At 36.5% G+C, this 21822-nt stretch overlaps 1 protein-coding gene and 1 long non-coding RNA gene across 15 annotated transcripts in view; one reads left to right on the top strand and one right to left on the bottom strand.

Annotated features, from left to right (window-relative positions):
• ERC1 (ELKS/RAB6-interacting/CAST family member 1) overlaps positions 1-21822 on the top strand; it is a 308495-nt gene that overhangs the window by 259337 nt on the left and 27336 nt on the right. For 10 of the 14 annotated variants that reach the window (XM_083819803.1, XM_083819813.1, XM_083819809.1 and 7 more), the window contains one exon: positions 13481-13582. In XM_083819803.1, the coding sequence (XP_083675929.1) occupies positions 13481-13582 (102 nt within the window). Of the gene's footprint in view, positions 1-13480; positions 13583-15183; positions 15251-21822 lie in introns of all 14 variants that reach the window. The other 4 variants (XR_014578009.1, XR_014578010.1, XR_014578011.1 and 1 more) reach the window with 1 other exon arrangement.
• LOC310892291 overlaps positions 1-21822 on the bottom strand; it is a 55547-nt gene that overhangs the window by 13426 nt on the left and 20299 nt on the right. The window lies entirely within an intron of this gene.

Below are 21822 nucleotides of genomic sequence, written 5' to 3' on the forward strand. Positions count from 1 at the left end.
AAGCTGAAAGGAAAAAATTACCAACTTTCTGGCTGTAGCATTAAATGATTAAGGATCAGGCTGCAGGAAAAGTGATGGAAGTCCCCATTTCTTCAAATATTTTTAAAGAATTGACAAATAATCAAAAATGACTTTGAAGAAAAGCCTTGCATTGACTTTCCAGAGGATATTCCTTACAAAGGGGTTCTGAATCTGTTTACTGTGAAAGATGCCATTGAACAGCCGATATCAAATTCACATATTGATAGCTGGTAGAAAGGTAGAGGCAGAAAGCCAAAAATGTTTTACCAGCTTTAGTACTGGTTTTACTTCATGTAAGAACTGTAACTGGTGAGGTGATAGATAATGCAACGTGTTCCAAAAATACTTAAGGAGAAGGTGGAAGTCAGAGATCCATGTTGACTGCTTGTCTCATAGAGGTAAACAAAAGATGTAGAAGATTTCAAGTAGATTGCAGATTAGCAGTTGTATAAATTAATATGCAAGTAATTGTGTTCTTTACTTGAAGGAGCAATGGTGGAAAGAATTGTGCGCCTAGAAATATGCAGTGAAAAATAGTGATCTATAAGATAGCATATGTTGCATATTTGGGGTTTTAGCTGGGGAATAACATAATAAATCAGTGAGGTTTTTGCTTGCAAAAGGAAAAATACATAGCCGGCAATAGAGAATTATAATCCCCGTCATCAAATTAAATCAAAATTAAGTCTTAACTCTACAGAATGTACTTCAGCTTCAGTAAATAGTGAGCTGTTGATGAACAGCGGTCTTGGATGTTTTTCAGCTTATGCCCTGCAATATCTCTGTCCACAGGTTTTTCATCATATACTGTATTAAGCTCCATGAAATTCTGAAAATAATTCCCCTTTCTGAATCAATCCAACTGAGCCTAGTCCAGTACACTGTATCTCGGGCTAGTGAATAGATATTGCAGAATAAAATAGAAGTTTCATATTGCAGTTGGAAAACTGAGATATATGCTGGCAATTAGATCTAGTTTCTTGATTCTAACCCTTCACTAATTTGCATACTAAATTGGTAGAATAGCATATCAGGTTTATCAAAATCAGTCACAGGTTTATGAAATTAGGTATCAGTTACTTATGATAGCATCTGCAAATGGACTGGTGCTGATGGCTGCAGACTCCCCTCATTTCTGTTAAATTCATGCTATTACGTTCTGAAGAATCCAAGTAGGTTTTGGTGCTAAGTAAATCCATGACTGTTATTCCTTCATAAGTATAGTATGTTCTCTATGCCCTGCTCTCGGAGATGAAAAAATATTCATAACCAAAGAAAAGGCATGTATTTTTTTCCCTAGCCATCATGTTTTTGCCACTTGACATTTGTAAATGTGTGTAAGGAGAGGATAGAGACTTTTTTGCTCCTTTCTGACTTGGGAGGCTGTGAGGATTCTGTTAACAGCTGCCAACTCTGAAAGATAAGGACGAGAAAGTTGATACTGATGGAGATTCTGCTTCCCATTCCTGCCATGAATGCAGGTCTGTGGACAATGCTGTCAAATACAAGGTAGTGATTTTGACAGATTGTGTTAGGGCGTTTGTATTCTGCTGTCTCTGAGTGGACATTTATTGAACACAAAGTAAACGAATGGCTTCTGTCCTGCCCTTTCTTTGCCTTAAAACATAGTACCAAAGGTTTGAGTCTTTTCAGTACCAATAAATGCTTTTAAAGATTGTGCATAAAAGCAAGTAAGGCTCAAACTCAGATAACAGAAGATTGCTATCTGAATTTACATGGTCAAATCACACATTTATCATATGGAGATAAGATCAATGAGGTACTAAAGCATGTCCAGTTTCATATATGAGTAAATTTACCTTTGCAATAACATGTCACACAATTTTAGGTTATCAATAAGCGAATATTAGTCTCTCAACTTCCATAATGCTTTTGTCTCCAAATGAATATTAAGTCTGATCTTAAGTATCAGTACTGGTGCCTGGGGGAAGTAATGGTCTTTTATCTTCAATACAGCCCTGGTTAAGGGATAGCTGCTTTATTAGGGGTATTGTTCTCTTTGTTTGATCACAACTTTACAATCACAGAACTCAGTCTTTTGTTCCCTTTCTGTTTACCACCAATTCCTGTCTTTCCTAGAGTGAATACAAATATTTCCTGTATTTCCTTGAATAAACAAAAAATAAATGGAGCTCTCACAGCTGACCCGTGCCAACTTCTTCATAGGATTTGAACAACCTGGGCATCTCTTGTTGTGGGATTTTTACTAAGGAGGGAACTTTAATTTTTTAAACACTTGGTTTCACTGTTACACCATCCTTGATCCTTCTAATAGTTTAAGAAAAGAATCTTCCCACTTTTTTCACGTTAAGCTGAAACTTAACTGTAATTTCTGACACCACGCCAGTGTGCCCTCCATCTCCAAAACTCTAGTAGATAAAACCTTGGCCTCACCTCCTTTGTTTCAGCTAGAAACCCAAACTGCTGCCAACTGCTGACATTAATGTTGTTGGAAAAAAAAAATAAAAGCAATATAGAGATCCTTAAGAAAACATGCATACATAAGTTGTTTAAACTTGGAAGACTGCATGGGTTTATTTGCTCTGTGGAAGTAATAAGTACTGTACCTTCTTGTTCTATATTTTTCTTCTCTTTGGCAGGAAAATATTTATACGCACAAATTTTCATTTTGTATCTCTTCTGTGTCTCACAAAGAGACAGGCAAGTGCCTGCTCCTGGATTGGAAAAAGAAGGATCCACAGACTGGGGGATACTGGGGAGCACAAGCTAAGAGTATTTCCTCATTGTCCATCTCTATCCTTTTCATTGCTATCAGATGATGAAAAGATTTCTCTTTCTCCTCTTATCTGCTTTCCCATTATGTCTCTAAGTTAAATGACTTTGCACTAAAATGATCATTAAGGAAGAAACAGCAAAGGTATGATCTGCCTAGGTTTTCATCTTGTTCCACAGACCTTTTCCTTTTACTGGTTCTGTAGCAGAGACGGAATTTTCTAAGATTTTTCTAAGCTTTACAGTGTGCTTTATGGTGCTCAGTGGGTGAGCCTCTACTGCTATTTCATGGCATAATGTAATGTAAATCATAGAAAGACAATAGGTTAGAAATAGAGAAGGCAGTGGCAGGAGTAATGTATGAAATGCAGACACCTTTGATAAACGTATCTGGCAAAACTGGCATATTTCTACATATTGTGTGCCATGAATTTCTTTTTCCTTAATAAGAATAATTTTGGCACAAATGCAGTAGAAAATCTGATAGTTTCTCCAGTTTTCCAGCTAGTACTATTATCTAAGCATTGATGCAGACTTAAAAACCAACCTCTGCAGGGGAAAAAAGAAAAAAAGTGTTAATTTATTGTGATTCCCCTTGCTTGTATACTGCATGCAATAGCAGGGCAGATGGACAGGAGTCATCTGCACAACCCTGTATTGCACATGTGCTGCTATGTGCTTGGGCAGGAATTCTGCCTCTGTGGACCAAACACAGGGACAGTGTAGATGGACAGGAATTCTGTGTCTGCAGACCACACGCACAGATGGTGCGGACAGACAGGAATGTAATGTCTGTGTGTTTGTATGAATCTTATGAGACAGGGCTGCTCTACGTGGATGTCAGCCCTAATAATTGGCCATACAAAGAGAATTCTTAGCATTAATTTAGATCAGGGTAGCAAAGCCCTGTTGGCTGTCAAAGGAAATGCCCTTTCAACTCTTCTCTCCATGATATGGGGAATTTTGCCTAGATTGAAAGATGAAAGTGAGGCAAAAAAAATAATAGCATTGTTTTTCTTCTATCTTTCATACACAACAGCTTTTTAATTTAATTTCAGAACATGCAAAATAGTCTTAAAGGTTTGTGATTTTTTTTCCATAAATGTTGCTATCAACACTGTTTATATCATGTAGACACAGACACATTCATGTATACACCCAGAGCTAGGTTCTGGGCTGTTACAGACAGTCTGTGTTGAGATGATACTGAGCAGCTCACATCGCTTTAGAATCTAGGAATTTGTATCTGTACATAACTATTTTTTTTGCCAGGAACAGCATGCATAGAGGGGGTTTGCTATTAACAACTCTTTGAAGCTGCAGGCAAATGCAATTGAAGTGGTGAGTCAAATAACGGTGAAAATATGTAAGGCTAAAAGAGCTGTGGTTAAAACACTAGTATATACCTTCAAAAAATAAAAACACCTGGAAAATTGAATACTTTTACTATACTTACTGTAAAGACGCAGTCACAATAGACAAAGATTTGAAAACTTAAATGACATCAACTAGGAAAGTGTAAGTATATATACTTGAGCAGATGGCCTACAAATGATTTTGTCAAAGCAGGTGATAATGACTTAGGTTTTAAGATTTTACAATAGGATGCATCTTCCATATAAAGCCCTAGGTGGGATTTTGCCAATCAGTTTTCGTAAGTATCACTGGACTGAGAAACTATCTGAAAAAAACTAGTTGAAAGACTATGACACAGAAGCAGAGTGAGTAAGTCATTTGGGGTTATACAGGCAGCTGTGTTAAGTTGAGAATAAGCAAGTGGGTTTACTTTGGAAAGGAGAGCCAAACAGAAAAAATAATGAAGGGAAGAGGGATGAAGTAAGGTAGAAGAGAGTAAAATGAGCCCCATTATCTATGTAAAAAAAAAAAAAAAAAACAGTTTGTAATAGAAATATTTGTCTGTCCTGTGGGATAATATATAGGTAATTTAGAGTTTTTGCCTTCAGATATTCATAGATTTTGTAAGACAAACCTATCTCTGGTGCTTAACCTTGTTACTTAAATTGCCCAAGTTTAAAGTAATCATATTTTTTTTTAATCTTGGAATTAGTTAGCATAATGAGACTATTTTTAATTTTTTTAATTTTCCTTTGTAAAATACATGTATCACCAACAGTTGTTAGAAATGCTTATGCTCTATGTATAAGCAAATTGTGCTTCACCTTATTTTTCTCGCAGATGATAAAATGTAAAATGGGATTTTTAGCTTGGGCCCACAAACACACTATGAGAGGGGGGGAAAATGAGCAGGGGGAGAAGTACAATCAGGAGTTTTCAACAGTTTGAGTAATGAGGACCATGACAAAGAATGGTATTTCCTTTCACATTACTATAGAAGTAGCGTTTCATTTTTTTCTTGAAGTTAGTTGTCTTTAGTGGTGTGCATCAAAGTAAGTTAAAGAGACTGAATAAACTGTATACATTAAACATTCAGCAGACACATGAGCTAAACATGAGTCTCACTGCTCTTCATTTGAGAATTTGTAGCAATTTGGCCTCCCAGAGTCTTAAAGAAAAGACATGGAGAGTAGCATCATAAAACTACAGAACATAGAGAGTACATCCAAACTTTTACAACTTGAGCAAAACATACTAGCTTGGACCAGCTTTTATCTTAATGTCCTCCAAAGCAGAGTTTAAATGACAGTACTGTCCATTTGTTTATCCGATCTGTAGTCCCCACCAAGTAGCTTTTGAATTTATTGACTATTCCAACCAAATTTGATGAAAGGAAAGAAGTTTCAAAGATCGTGAAACTTACAGGAAATTAATTAACATCCACAGCTGGGTAGAAGAGAAAAAAGTCTAAAATAGTGCTCCCACACAGAGAAAGGCAAGAAGAACTGCGCCGTGATGTATTTTGTTTGGCTATAGCATATGCATATGCCTGGGCATTCAGAACATACATACTTTCACACTGGTCCCAGCTGACTCTTGCCTGGAGACACCATGGGGGAGGAGGACTGGAGAAAGAGATTATTATAGGGTTGAAGGCTATGCTTAGAAGACGTAGAATACAAATCCAAAGCACGCAGATTTCATTAGCTAGCATAAAATAAGTAATAAAGTGGACTCCTATGCTCTTCAAGTGTAACCATGCTGTCTGCAAAAGAAATCAGTTCTTAACTGATGAAAGAAGTAATGAGGACTACACAATAGATGGAGAATGGATGTAGCAGTGTGATTTAGCAACAACCAGTTGCTGTTAAGCTGATTTAAATAAATGAGTTGATTTTTGCTTTCAGGGCATGTGGCAGCAGAGGCTACAGCTCATACTTTTTCTGGCAGGAAAGGCACAGCAAGGACCTTCTTTTCTGCTCTGGCGTGGAGCTGAGATCAGACTTGCCTTGATAGATAGTACCATAGGGCAGGCTCATAAAAATACCTGCTTACTTTAAATCTAGAATGTAGAGGTTGTATATGCTCACTGCTGGAAGGTAAATAGAACCAGTTCTTTGATTTTGTCCTAAGAATTAAAACAGCAGTTCATTTGGTTTGCTTGCTGTCATCAGATCAATTTCAATAAATAATTTTGGGGGGCTGTGTAGTATGAGGGATCCAGTATTCTTTGGGGATATTGTCACAGGATGTCACAGGATGGCATTTGGCCTTTAGATCCTCCTTTAAAGTCACCCAGTCTGTATAAATTAGGTTTACAATATGATGGTAAACGGTCTTAGACTTCAGTCCTTGATGACATGTCTTTAAGGTATAGCAAAACACACCTTACTGATCTTTCTGCCAAAGACCCTTACATGTAATGAAAAGATGCCAAAGAACAAAAATATGTTTTGCTCCTGAGTAGTTAGCCATGAGATGAGAAGTTTTTTATTATTATTATTATTTTATTCTTCAAGTTTTTTTATCTTTTAAATCTGGGTCTGGTAGATTCCAGGCCTTGTGAAACAAATACGAGAGAAGCAGCTATATTACCACTGTTCAGTCAGACCTAGACACAGCTTGATGTGTCTCTTAAAGAGAGTACAAGAGGGCTAAAAGAACAGATGGAATAATGCTCATGTGGATATAACACAATAATGCATCCTAAGCACAAGGTCTGATTTGGGTTGTCAGTTGTACCACTGGTTTTCTCTATACCAGAGAGGATCCAGAGCAATAGACTTCAGTAAACTTTGTCAGCAGGCAAACCTGTAGTTGGTTATTTGTTCATCTCCTAGGGAACTATTAAAGCTCCAAGAGACACATTCCTGTAGAAGAAAGTTTTCAGTTCAAAGATTGTTTTTTAAATCCATCCACATATATCTGCATATGTCAAGCCTCAGAGAGAACTTCATATCCAAATGGTCTCCATTAGTTTAGTTCAAAGTTTGAATATGAAGTTGAATATGAATTCTCCAGAATGAAGTTTGTCTGTAATTTTTGCAGGTGGGGAGATGAACAGAAAAATGAAATAACTAAATAGAGAAATTAACTGAGCTGATAAAGTCTTTCACTTTATAATGTAACATTGTTGTAACATTGCCAATAGTTGATGGAGAAGCCTTTATCTCAGGTAGAATCTGTGTTAAATCCTGTGGGCTTTGAAAAACCCCCATCAGGTGCATGGAGCACTTGCTCTTTGTTGCCATTGCTAAAACACAGACTCCAGGATGTACAGAATTTCAGTAATGAAATGGTTTTTCATTTGTATTCAGCTGAACATTCTGTTTGTTTGCTGCTAATAGTGCAATTTCAGTTGCAGATATGAAACATAGCCAAAAGGAAAGACAAACCTTACTAATGATGTGTCTTTTAAACTTTATAAATAAAAATGACAATTCAGCATGTACCATATCTTCACAAATCTGAAAAATGTCTCCTAGACCATTAAATATTATGAATGTAAAGGGCACATTCAATAAAATAATTGATGCAGTCTCTCAGAGACCCCATGCTCAAGGTGGATATTATGCCCAAGGTAGTTATGCACAGCATCACGTTGTAATGACAAGTGAAGAGGGTTTGTTCTCATTGTTTCTGGCAGCCAGATTCCAGAAGGGAGATGGCTGGATATTTGCAGAGAGTATGTCTCAGTGCGTGTTCTTAGAAAGGAAAAAAGGACTATCTGAAAGTCTTTGCAGGAGCATGATTTTCAGTTACTGGATTTGGCTAATGACCTAGAAAAATATATATATATTGCTACGTTATTAATAGAGAAAAAGTTTTCAGATTGTTGCAGTTATATGTGTTTGTTCTCAGTGAAACATCCAGCTCTGAGAGCTGAATCATACGATTCTATGAAAGAAATGGGATGACTCCTTTAACTCACTGACACACTCTCTCTACCACATATCCATTTGTCAAAAGTACAGTCATTATATTAATGTTTACTTAATGTGGGGCTTTTTTAAACTCTACATTAAAGGATTAATAAAGCTTGTTTAGACTAGTTAGCAAAGCCAGAATTACATTACTCAAGTATTTTACAAAAAATGAGGAAGCAGTCACTGATGTCATGGTTTCCACAGTGTCCCATGGTGGAGAAACAGATTTGACGAGAACTCTTTGAGTAAGTTAATGCAATGTGAGTATGAAACTGCCTGAATTAATATAGGTAATGCATAACTTATGAGCTAGTATCTGATGTTTATTAGAGGTCTTGTGCAGAGATATAGAAGTATGCTGTTCCTTCAAATAAAATTTGGTTTCAAAAACTTGCCAGTGTCGTGGTTACCAGAACACTAGCTATCCCGCTGAAATGCTTTAGAAAGCTATGTATTCTCATTGCAACATACAGCGTAGTACAAGCTTTCAAATAAAAATATTCTCTAAAATATAAACAATGTCTGAAGTTAAAATTGTAGTTTTCAAATTTATGTGTGGAATTCCACTATGGAGAGCTTGTCAGTCCTGGGCAGCACTCCTCTGGGTTTTACCAGCAGGATATGAATCTGACTTTCCCACATTGTGGATCAGCTTGAGGTCTTTTTTTTTCTCTTATAGTAATTTAGCTGTGATAAAATCTATTAATTTGGTGTTCAGGACACAGGTGCACAAACATGCTACTGGTGTAGCCTGCAGTGAACATAAAATAGCTTACTCTTAGGAACCTGCAGGTGAGTTTGCCTTGAAGCAGTACATCCATGAAGTAGGAACATAATGATACTAAAACAAAATTCACCATGGCTACAGTTTTGGCAGCTAAAATATTATACAAGTGCTGTTTGGAATGAAAGCTTTCAGGTATTGGCTGCATTAGAACCACTCTACTCCATGGTAATTTCCTTGTTTACCCAAACATTTATTGAATATAATACACAGGCAGAAACAAACTGTATGATAACCAGAAAAAGTATGGGGAATATACAGTTAACAGTGAGTCTGTAGTGCAGAACCACGAAGCAACAGAAGAAAAGAGCGCATTTAAAAGCAGTGCTAATGCTGAGCATTCACATTTATGATTAAAAACAAGTTTATCTCATATTATCTCAGGGTGCTTTTTCTTTAATATAACCACCTGTTGTAGCAAGGAATAGGACAAGGGCCGAGGTTTAAGTAATGACTAGAACAGAAAGGGCATTAAGGATACGTGTATCAGGGAGGTGAAAAAATGACTGCAGAAGTTCTGGGAAAAAAAGAAGTGTGAGGGGGTGGCAGGCATGATCTGCATGTTCTTTAGCATAGTCATATATAGCTAGAGAGAGCTTTTTTCATATGTTATGCCCTAGACTTGGAGTTCACTGTATGTGGCCTGCAGACCTCTCGTGGCAAGCTATCTGGCTTTCAGTTAGGAGCCTGAAATTGTGCATTGGTTCTTCAATAATTTTGAGGATTGACGTTAGTCTAAAGGGTTGTGGGACTGTTCTTTTGTGCAGTGATTACTGGGAGACTGAAGAGTGATATCTAAGGCTTTGACAGGGTGTGTTTCGTGTGTGTGTGTGTTCATTGTTGTTTGGGGTTTTGGTGCTTTTTTGTTTTTGTTTGTTTTGTGACTGGAGGGCAAAGAGTAAGTTTAGGAAATCCACTCTATCAAAACAGAAAGAAACCTTCCAGAAAAAAACAAGAAACCTACTGAGTTTTGTGGGGTTTTGTATTTTTTTTTCAGTCTAGTGTTTCATCTTTACATGCATGAAGAAGGTACCTGTAATGGCAAATGATATTTTTTAAGGAAAATTTGGATCTGTCATCCAGTTCTTATCATCACTAGTTCTGATTACAAGCTCTATAGGTTTTAGACAAAAGTTCTCCTGACACAACTGATTTGTCTGCATTGCTCATTTATTTTCTCACAGGACACAGTGGTTAAACCACTTTGTTGTTCATATTTTTTACAGTGATGTAGAAATGTTTGCCCTAGGATCTGAGCCATAACCTCATAAGGTGGGAGAGGATTGTATAATAGCACAATGACACGCATTTTAGGACTGCAGGATGTTGGAGTGGTTCCCCACAATAAAGTAAATGGTTTGTTTTTAAATCATTACAACAGCCATATGCCAGTACTCTAGAAATTTCCATCCTTGTGAACCTTTTTTTTTCTGGAGAGAAGCAATAGGAGAAAATTCAGTTTGTGTATTTCCAGTTATTTTGAAATCTTCCAATTAGAAGTTCTTCAGTTAGCATTCAATCTAAAGCAGAAGCTTTTTATTTCCATGTCTGACATAGAGAGAATTAGAAAATTGTTACGTTATATTAGAAATATGTCTGCAACACTGCTTAGAACTTTAATGCTGGAAAATAACTTGTAGTATACACCAGGAAATAAACTTTTTTTCTTCCATTTCTTAATTTTTGCCTCATTCCAAGGATATATATGTGTCAATTAGTTCCTGTAGGGAAATCACAATACTGAATTTGTTGTTTTCTTGCCAAGACGTTTGTATCAGACACATGCTCTCTTAGAATAACAGCAGAAACAATGGAAGCTAAAGTTGGATTAAAGGAGCAACATAGAAAACTTCCTTCTAGGTGAACTGATTCTTTATGTTTGTCATCATTGGGGTGTTGGAAACATTGTTCTGGCTTAAATATTCAAAGGGCTATAATAGAGCTAAGCAGCTAAATATTTGTGCAAAGAGGAAGAATTTTGGAACTGAGCTTTTTTCACTTTTGAAAACTCCAGCCTCGATAACTATAATTATTTGAAAATGAAAAGTCCAAATACTAAGAATTACAGCATAATTAATGGACTTTTGCATACCGTCTAGTCCAACCACCTGCTCAAAGCATGTCTGATCAGAGCAGACTGCTCAAGACCTTGTCCGGTTGAGTTTTGAGAATCTGCAAGGATGGAGATGCCTGTTCTAGTGCTGGATAATCCTTGTTATGAAAAGGGTTTTCCTTATCTCTAACTAGAACCTTCTGTTTTCTAATTTCTATCCACTGTCTCTTGTCCTGTCCCCTCCAGGAAGAATGTGGCTTTCCTCCTATCAAAATAATTAAAGAAGCCTCCTCTTTCTCAGGCTAAACCTGCCCAATTCTCTCAGCCTATTGTCATGCTTTCTGCTAAGTATTAATAGTGGGATATTCTACTTGAAGTTAAATGTCAGGGGTATGCAACCTCTTAAATTCCACTTCGGAATTTTCTGTGAGAGATTCTGTGCTTCAGATGATTAGATCTGTATTTTCTTTCATTCCTATATTGGCACTAAGACAGTATTTTTTACATGCAATAGCATAAAGTATGCTGCCTCTGTCTGGGAGTAGCTATTTTCTTTTGTCACAAAAGTTAATGTTTTGTACCAGTCTTCTGGTAAACTTCTGCTTCTTAACAGATCCATTCACATACACGTTGAAAGTCATATGAAAAGTTATTATCAATGAAAAAATTCCAAAGAAAGGTAAAATCATTTAAAATCAATAGGTCTCCTTGCAGAGAAGAACTTATTAAATATCCAGTCTTAAATGTAATAAAATAATAAATATAGTGAATGTACCTTGACAGTAAACTGGTTGTTTAAGTATTAATGTAGAACACTTCAAGTAATGATTTATGAATGATGAGTCAGACTTGGAATTCAAAACTTGTTTGACAAAACAGAGCAAACAATATAAAGATTTTGTGTGATTAAATTGCTTATTGCTTAAGCTCAGTTTGTTATTAGTTTTTGTTAAATTAATCCAAAATAAAATCAAATCCAGATTCAAGCCCTGGACCTTCTCTATAATGATCTGAGTACAGTCAATTAGAATCTACATTCTCTAGCCTTGAGACTCATTAAAGTTATACTTTTCCATGAGAAATTCATTCAGTTATGAAGAGATTGAATCAACAACTGGCATTTTTACAGTGAGATTTGAGCTTTCATTTAAGACATTTAATTTTAGTAAACCTTTGATGATTTTAATATGTCTAGCTATACATAATTTACTATGTATCATATCTAACACAGCTCTGGCTAGCCTTTTTGGCTTTTTGTAATACCGGAATTTTACAAAGCTCAAAGTGGGGCTTCATCTACGTTATAAACTGGGAAATGCCATCTTTCCATTTGGGGTCTGCTCCAGATGTGAGAGCCCAGTGACAGTGGCAGCCAGACAACCTCAACTGAAGCAGATGACACGAAGGCAGCAGTTCACATTGCAAGACCCAAGATCCAGCTGTCTTTTGAAATCTACTTGCAGAGTGTTATTTCTGTCTGAATGGTCCCTGTAAGCTCTGTGTGTGTGTTTGTAGGTACCTGGGGACCTCCCTTCAGGATAGTTGTATGTTAACAGGGCTTCATGTCACTAATGTTTTCCTTTCCAGACACAACCATGTAGTGTATTTTCATCTTCATTGAAATTGCTTAACTAGAGTGGTAATGTTAAGGTAGTATTCAATTTATTTTTACCTGTCTTTTTAAACAATGTATTGCCTAGAAATAAGGAGAACAGGAGAACCTTGTACTCAGTCAGTTGTCCTTGTACAAGCTGAAAGTGCCCCTTGAATTTTCATTTGTGTTTAAACTCATACAAAATGTATCTTCCATATATATAGTAGTCAATAATTCCATATGTATTTTATATGTTGTGATTAATATATATATATCTTTTGAATCTTGACATTTCCTGTGAAGTTGAAAAAAATCTAAGTAAAGAAACTCATTTCAAATTTTGTTAATTCTTTGCTTGACTGTATGCAGTTTCTAATTTTATACATCTTTATTACGTCACCTCTTCTTCCCAAAGACTAATTTATTAACTTTCTAAGTTCCTCACAGGAAAGCTTTTTTATTGTTCAGATTTTTCTGAGTAATCTCAGGATTTTTGTACTGTCTGGTATATCAATTGAAAACAGATTTGCATGTTTAGATTAAATGTTTTTTTCAGTTAATAATCAATATTCAACTTTCCTACTATTATCACCTTGTTTACCTTTTTTTTTTTAAAGCTGACTTCTTTTTTTAAATTACTTAAGTACATCCAACTGATGTTTTCATTGTTTTTTTCTCCAAATTGGAGTTTCAGTCCTAATCCCAAGATTCCTTAACAAGGAATTGGTTTCTTTGTACACACATCTACAGCACCAGGTTTAGTAGGTAAAAGTCAGATGAGCCAGTTAATTGCAAAACTAACTTTGCCTCACAGTGAACTAGTTTGAATGTGTTTCCTATTCGTATAGTAATACCTACTAATGTTTTGTGTGCATATTTGAATTTTTTTTTTACATGTATGGATTTTGGATATACAGAATAGCATAAATAGCCTATGGTCTCTTTAGTCTCTATGACCACGTTAGGCTGAAATTCTTCTGTTTCTTGCATAGACTCAGAACCGTATGAAGCTGATGGCTGACAACTATGAGGATGACCACCTCAAATCCTCATCCCATTCCAACCAAACCAACCACAAGCCCTCCCCAGACCAGGTAAAGTGTCTCTTTCTCTTGTCAAGTAATTTTACTATGGTGGCTGATCATTTTGAGTCATATGTAATTTTCCCCAACATGCTTGCAGTACCTTGGAACAAAAATAGCATTCCACAGTGCAGTTATAAAACAGAAACTGATGTTGCTGTTGTGGTGGCTTCCTTGAAAACTCCCAAAATGTGAACAAACAGTTCCTGGTACCAAGCTGTTATTAAGTGGGTGGAGAAGAGGGGGCAGACAATGAAAGAGAAGAAAGAAATGCTACTGTCTTAAAATGCAAGACTGGAGTCCTGTGTAGCATATTCAGATTTTAGTAACTCAGGTTTGCTGCTTGAATGTGTGGAGTGTCCAGGACTGTTTCTTGTCTTCAGTAGCAGGAAATCATGCTCCAGGATCAGCTTTCTGATCTATGCATTGCATATGAGCAGTTCCCTTCATTTCCCATGAGGAAATCCTGGCCTCTGTGCCAAATGAGCACAGACTGCTCCCTCACAAACTCAATGGGCCATGAACTGAAGGAAAATCAATTTACCATCTCCAAGGCAGTGAGGAGCCTCTTGTGTCATTTACGAAGCACAGCCGTGTGTTTGATAACTATCAGAAAGATTACCTATCCCTTGGGTAGCACAGAGAATGCCAACGTAATTGCATATCCCATGTTGTAATCTCATCCATTCCAATTTAATTAAAATATTAGCGATCATTAATCACTGCCTTGACAAAATGAAGGAATGTTTGGCACTCCTCTTTGCCCTCTGGCTGAGCTAGAAATTGTTGAAATCTGAAGGAAGGCATCTCATTCTAGATCTTTAAGCACCAACCTTGTGAAATACAGAAATTGAGTAAGGTACTCAGTTATGAGGAAAATGGAGGGATGAAAAAAATATATATATATTCACCTTGAAAAAAACAAATAATTAAATATTTCTCTTTATGTCTGTATCAGAAAATAGTAAGGGGTGCAAAGGAAAGCAGAAAAATTCTCTTTTTCAAAGCAACTTCCTTCTGCATCTTGTTTTAATACCCTCCTCTAAATGATAAAGAAAGAACTACAAATTGAGTGTCTTTAAATTTCCTGAAATGTTTTTGGAAAATGTTGGTTTTAGCTCCTTCAGGAAAGTGCAATTGTTAAGGCTACAAATTAAATTGCTTTCCTAACTTTGTTTTAGATGAAATATTAGCATATCTGTTGTTTCTGCATTGCAAGTGTGGAGTGAAATGAAGCCATTTCCACGGTGTAACTGTAGTACATGCTTGCAAGTGAATGCAGTGTAGCATTAACAGATTAAATGAAAAGATTAAATATTTACGGAAGTTCTTGCAAAGGCCTCAAAGAGAGGGCAGCAGGGAGGAGAAGGCAGGAGGAGGGTCCAACTGTACTTTCCCTTTTGCAAAGGGGCATTTTAAAAGTTAGCAAAGCCTACAAGAAAGCAAAGCAAGCTGTACCTCAAAGTCTAACTTTGAATATTGCATAAGGAATTAAGACCACACTTTTTGCTACTATTTGTACTTACATATGTGCTTTAAATACTAACCAACTCTTTATTTCATTCCCACGCTGCTCTGGGGCTTTTCTCCCCATGTCACCTCTGCACCACTAGGATGAGGAGGAGGGTATTTGGGCATAACCAGTCAGATGCTCTTAGCTCAGCCATTTTGTTCAGAACGGTGAGAATCAACTTCTCTTGCCATTAGAAAAGTTTCCAACAGTCACTCTGCCATCTTGCTGCTGTGTGCATTGTGAAACCGGGGCGTACCCCTTCTCCCTTGCTTGCATAGTCTCTGCATGTTGGTGTTTCTTGTGTGTTTTTTTGTCATTTGCGATTTTCTTCCTCTAATAATCATGTCATTGTTTCATGATGTTGTGGGGAAAACTTTCCCGGGCATGTAATTGAGTTTATATGCAAAGCAAACTCTTAGTGCATATGAGAGAACAGGAAATGTCTCTCATAATTTATCATTAACTTCACAGAGGAAATGTTTTCTGTAAGAATCTTTTTCAAAGTAGTTTGCACTGTAGCCAAATCTATGTATGCTTTTTCGATTCTGGTTGGTAAAAAATTTGCTCAGAGATAATGTTCCTCCTGCAGATAATGTTCCTCCTAAAGGTTTTAAGCATGTTGAGATCTGCTGCTGAGATTGCTGCCATGCAGGCTGACCTAAATACTCACAAATATTTATCAGCTCAGAACAGATGATTCTTGATACTGATTCAGAATATAAATTGTCTGTAAATTTGAAGGCAAAGAGTAACATCCCCTTAAGCTTCCCCTCTTCCTCCCATATCGTCCATTCTCTCAAAAAAATGGGGAAGAAATTGGTAGCTCTTTGTCATTTAAACTGCATTTTGTTTTTCTGTATCTGCCCGCATAGTTTTATCTTTTCTGCTGTCAAATTGTCTCTGAAAAAAAAAAAAAAAATCCAGAACAGAAGGCAGTGCACAGGACAGAGCCACTTTCTAGCAAAGAAGAAAACATGCTTTCCTGTCCAGGAGCCTTCATTCAGAGCTGCAAAGATCAAATATGGATTATAAGGCTACAGTGCATAGAATTAATTTGAGCCTTGTAGTATTAATTTTAAAGCAAAATAAATTTATTTAAGTACTTACAGTATTTTAAAGGATTGAGATGTGATGATAATAGTTTAAAAATTTATATGGAACTTTTTCATGTATTTTTTAAGAAAAAATATTCCACTTGAGTTTCTTTGTAGCTTTTCTCAGAATTTGATTTTTCCATATCAATTATTTGTAAGAAAACTGTTCTGAAAAATTCTGTGGAAATTATTACTTTATATCAGATTTGTAAAAAATAAAAGGAAAAAAGAAAGAAAGAACAAGTTACTCTTATCTCTTCACACTTGCTCAATTAACTGCAGGGTTATATGTCTGTCTGACTATAGATCAGATATGTCTTTTCAAGTCAACCGTCTGAAAATTTAATCCAACTGTGGCATTGTCAAACTTGAATTTCATGCCTTGGGGTTTGAACTGAGAAAATCTCTTAGTGAAAAAACTATGCTTCATTAATTTAGACTCATTGTTGATTTTGCATTCTTTTTGAATCACTGCTCTTGCAATGGTTACGTGTTAGTATATGATGCTGAAGGTTTTAGAGAGAATGCTTGTAAAGTTTTGCTGAGGCATGGCAATTAAACAGGAATGATCAGGTAAGTAAATGATGAAAAGGAAGAAGACACTTGCTGTGAAGGTAGGGATTATTCTGATTTTCATTCCAGAGCAAAAATGAAGATTATATAACGAACACTGATAGAAAGATCTTTCTCTTTTCTTCTCCCATCTACTGATTCATCTATGAATGTAACTGTGCTAAGAGAATGACTTCTTAGTTTACTGAATAGGTGCTCCTCATACCTATTAAATACAGTATATGCTTCTATTGTGTACTTGAGGCATTTTCCTTAGCTTCAACGCTATGACAGCAGAGCAAGGAAAGCATGTTACAGAATATCCTAGTGAAAATAATGAGGCAGCCAGCATCCTCACCTAACAGGCATCTCATCTGAGAAACACGTCAGTCTCAAACCTGTCTGGCATACATCAACAGAGAAAAGCATAGTCGATTGATGCCTCCCAATCCTGTTATTCCTAACAAAGTACATGTTTTTATCATGATATTCCACGTACATTCAAAGAAAAACTCCTGCTCCTTTCCTTTGTAAAGAGAAGATTTTAAGCCATGAAGTACTTAATCTGCATGTGTTAAATGAAATGTATATGTTACAATGACTTTCAAAAAGTGTCTAATAGCGTAGGACTTGGAGATAATTTTATTTTTGTAAGATTCCTTTAGGTCTGAAGATACAATCTTCTCTGGTCAATACTGAAGATAATGGAATCCACCAAAATATGTACAGTATATATATATATATAAAATGTAGTTTGTTACTATATATATATATTACAAAAGGCCTTTTCCCTTCCAAATTCTGGAATTGACTGAAAATGTTAATGCTAAAAATGACAGCACTATCAGATACAGCTCCACTGAAATGCAGTACTACTTCTAAACATATGCGCCCTACCTGTAGTTTCATAGAATGGTAATTTACAGTTCAATGTAAGTACCAGCCTTTTTCTGTAGGACAGATTCTCTCATTTCCTTGCTGTCTGAATTTCTCATGACTCCTTTTATTCCCCAGATGGAGCTCTATGCTTCTCTATATCCAAGCATATTTGAATGTGCTTTCTCGTGAGGGTGCCCTTTTGTCTTTCTCAAATACTAAAATGGTCTGGCCAATGGCTTAATCAGTTATTACTTTTATCAAAATTAATAGGAATTTAAACTTTATGGTATCTAATATGTATTAACGATATGTATGTATGCATGTGTATATTCTTGTAAACATGTGCCATGTATATGCTATATGTGGGAAAGAAGCAGCAGGGCTTCCATACGTAAATTTCTCAAGCTGCTCAACTCATCTACTTTTCTTGTTAAGTACAGCCATGCTATCTACTATGTGAGAAAGTGTGAGCAGGGTTCAGAAATCTGCTTGTGTTACCTCTGCACATCAAAAAGGAGAACTGAATTTGTTGAATGGCTGTTGTGGGTATAGGGTAACATAAAAGCTGTCAGAAGAGGGAAAGGCAATCAGAATGAAGGACACATGCAAAAGCAAGGATAAGTTAAAAGTGCTAAGAGTAAGAATACAGAAAGAGCAAAAGTGAAACTCTGAGAACTGAGACATTTATCCCAGTGTATAATTTATACATACTATGTCTGTGTTTTTGAGCATGCATGCCGTTATATAGCATTCCTCTTCCCATATTCCATGGCTCTGGCTTGCAGTAGGAGTTGGAACCCAAGAGATGCCATCACCATACAATTTTGGAACTCATTCTGTAGAAGCATTTTCTAATAATGATTGCCAAAAAAATCTGAAGTCACGGATATGCCTGCTAAGGAGCAGAACATTTGGCTTTGCTGTGCTTGAATTCCAGGAACAAAATCTGAAAATTAATTTTATGCTTATTAAAGTAACAGCAGAATAGCCAAAGAGCTAGCATTGAACTAGAGCACATAAAATTTTTCTTTTTCAAGAAGATGAAAATATTAGAACATTACTATTACTGTAAAAAAAAAAAAATTTTGCAAGACAAAAGACCTCGTTTTGTGACGTTTTTCTAATACTTGAGTTTCACAAATTTTAACACAGAAACAATAAGTACTGTTAGTTGACTCCTGAAGACATTAGCATAATTTAACACATCTTTTTAAGATTTCAGAGTTAATGTCTGTGGTGGAAAGAAGATGGTGACATAACAGGAAAATATTTAAATTGTTTTTGAGAACTGAAAAACAGTCAACTAAAGTAAATTTCATAGATTTCTTGTCAAAAAGTGTAAATTATAATGGTGATATCAACAGATTACATGTGTGTATTGCGTAGGAAAGGCTATATTTTTAATTTTGTAATTGGCTTTGCTTAAGGTTTTCCTGTAGACAAGTCATCCAAACTTAAGAACTGAAATTAAAAAAAAAAAAAGTCATCAGTATGTTTAATGGGCTCTCCAGTAGAAGAGGGACATGGAACTACTGGAGCAAGTCCAGAGGAGGGCTGCTAAGATGGTTAGAGGACTGGAGCACCTGTTATACAAGGACAGGCTAAGAGAACTGGGCCTGTTCAGCCTGAAAAAGAGAAGACTGAGGGGAGACCTCACCAATGTGTATAAATATCTGAGGGGGGTATGTCAAGACGATGGAGCCAGTCTCTTTTCAGTTGTGCCCAGCAACAGGACGAGAGGCAACGGGCACAAACTGAAGCACAGGAGGTTCCAGCTGAATATGAGAGGGCACTTCCTTACTGTGAGGGTGACAGCACCGGAATAGATTGCCCAGAGAGGTTGTGGAGTCTCCTTCTCTGGAGATATTCAAAACCAGCCTGGATGCCATCCTGCGTAATGTGCTCTAGGTGATCCTGCTCAGCAGGGGGGTTGGACTAGATGATCATCAGAGGTCCCTTGAACCTTGGCCATTCTGCGATTCTGTGAAATGAATTGTTTGATTTCTTTAAAGTATAGTTTCTCATCATTAGATTATAATATTCTAAAGGACATCTCTTGTGAATAAATTGTTTCCAAAAACAGTCTTATACTAAATAGACATTTGTGACTATTCAAGGGTAATGTAGCTTGAATGACCTTTCTGTGTTCCGTCTGTTAGGATAAAGGTATTAAAAAGTCTTGAAGTAAAAACAATAGAAACAGTTATGCTCCCAGAGAAGTTGATACAAGCAGATGTAGACAAAAGAAACAACTCAGTGCTCAAGCTTGTAAGCCATGTTTCTGGTGTCTGCAGAGCAATTTTCTCTCACCCTTAGGAATGCCCCAGATGAACATTCATGATTTCCTTTTTCTTTCCTTTTGAGGGGGTATTTATTTATTTCCATCTGACAGCTGAAAGGAAATGCATAAGCATGGACACCTAGTCAGTCAGCACACCTAGCTATTCAAACAGATTTAGAGGGTGGTGGCAGAAGTAGGAGACAGATGACAGTAGTCTGAAGAGCTGTGGCTACTATGATGGTAGAGTAAGAGGGACAGAAGTAATGATATTGAGGGAGATAGGATAGGACATCTCAGGACTTAATGCAACCCTTACCACAGTTGCCAAACCCCATGAACTTCTCATTGAGAACACTGCAGAAGAAGAAGTGCCTGTACTTTGGGAAGCTTGAGAAGAATACTCATTTTTTTCATGCACTCTTTAGTGCTTGAATAAATATACCGATTTCCTTCATCAAAGGATATATCTTATTCATGATGAGATCCATTTTCAGATGATTACATGGACATTCATTCACTGCATAAATGTGATCCTTCTCTCAACATGAGGCACATTTTATGGTTGCAGCATGTAGAGGGCTGCTCATCCTACTGTCACAATTCTTTTAGGTTCTCAGTACTGTCACTTACTACAACGTGACCTAATAAGCTTCTCTGCGGATGCTTTTTAAATAAATTTATTTTCAGTATGGTCTTTTTAATTGTTAGATCATGCAGAATGGTCAAAAACATCAAACTTTCATGCCTGACTCATATTACAATATACTTTACTGGACGCGGTACTAGACCACGATTCAGAAGATAAATTCTTTTCTGGCATTGTCTCCCACCACTCGCTTGTTCTCTTTCTCTCTGTCTCAAATTCTGTAATTGTAAAATGAGCTGAAGTTTTTGTGAAGTGTAAGTTCTGCTTGGGAAAAGTGCTACACAAGTGCTAGGTGATATTATTACACAATGTCCTAAAACCGTGTTGTTACAGTGGTATAATGGTGATTCTGATACCTCATTTTGAATTTGTTCCCAAAATTGTGTTAGATTTGTGTTCAGCTTGATTTATTAATAATTTTATTTTTCTTTCCAAGATCCTATTCCTTCACAAAAAAAGGGAAAATAACCCATGTGTTAAATATTTCAAGGAGCTGCTATTCCAGCACACTGAACAAAGCTCTTTAGACAGCTCTCTTCCTTTTCATTGTCATCTTTTGTTTTCCGAAGGGTTATTTCTTCCTCCATAAAAATCTACAAATTAATTGTGTGGTGTATCTGTATAGTATCTGTTATAGTTCTTTCATATGTGTAAAATCACTGTGAAAGAATGTGCCTTGCCTTAGAGACATTCACTGTGCAAAATTTGAAGGCGGCTACATGAAATAATCTTACTTTATTTAAACATTATCGCTTGGCCTGACTGAGAGATAAGATGCCAGATTTGTTTTGTCATACTGTAACAGTCAGGACTCCTCACTCCCACTTTCCAGATGGGCTAAACTTGTAGCAGTAAGAACCCTGGTGCGATGCACTCCAATAAGATGATGTAACTAATTAATCCTTACAAGGGTAGCACTTTGAATACAGTTGTCCTGGTTAATCACAGGACCTGCCTTCCATCCCTGCTTTTCTGGAGCCCTGTTTATGTAGGCGTCATTGTTAATTACGAAACTGAAAGACCTGCCATCAAGCTCAGGCAAGGAAGCTCAAGGAGGGTGCATGGACTGACAGCTGTTCACTCAAGAAGTACAGTTCAAAATCAAAATGTTTGATTTACCTATCAAACAGTTATCTATTCTTTTCAAGCCTTTTCAAGCCTTTTGACTGTAATGACTGAATAATGGAAAGCCTTTTGCAGTGACTTTCTTATTTCAGTGTAAGTAACAATGCCATTTTGTTGGAGTGACCAACTTAAGAGATAGTGATATCAACCTTAGTATTTTGT

This window comes from Anser anser, assembly GCF_964211835.1.
Source record: "Anser anser genome assembly, chromosome: 1".
Classification (NCBI taxonomy): Eukaryota; Metazoa; Chordata; class Aves; order Anseriformes; family Anatidae; genus Anser; species Anser anser.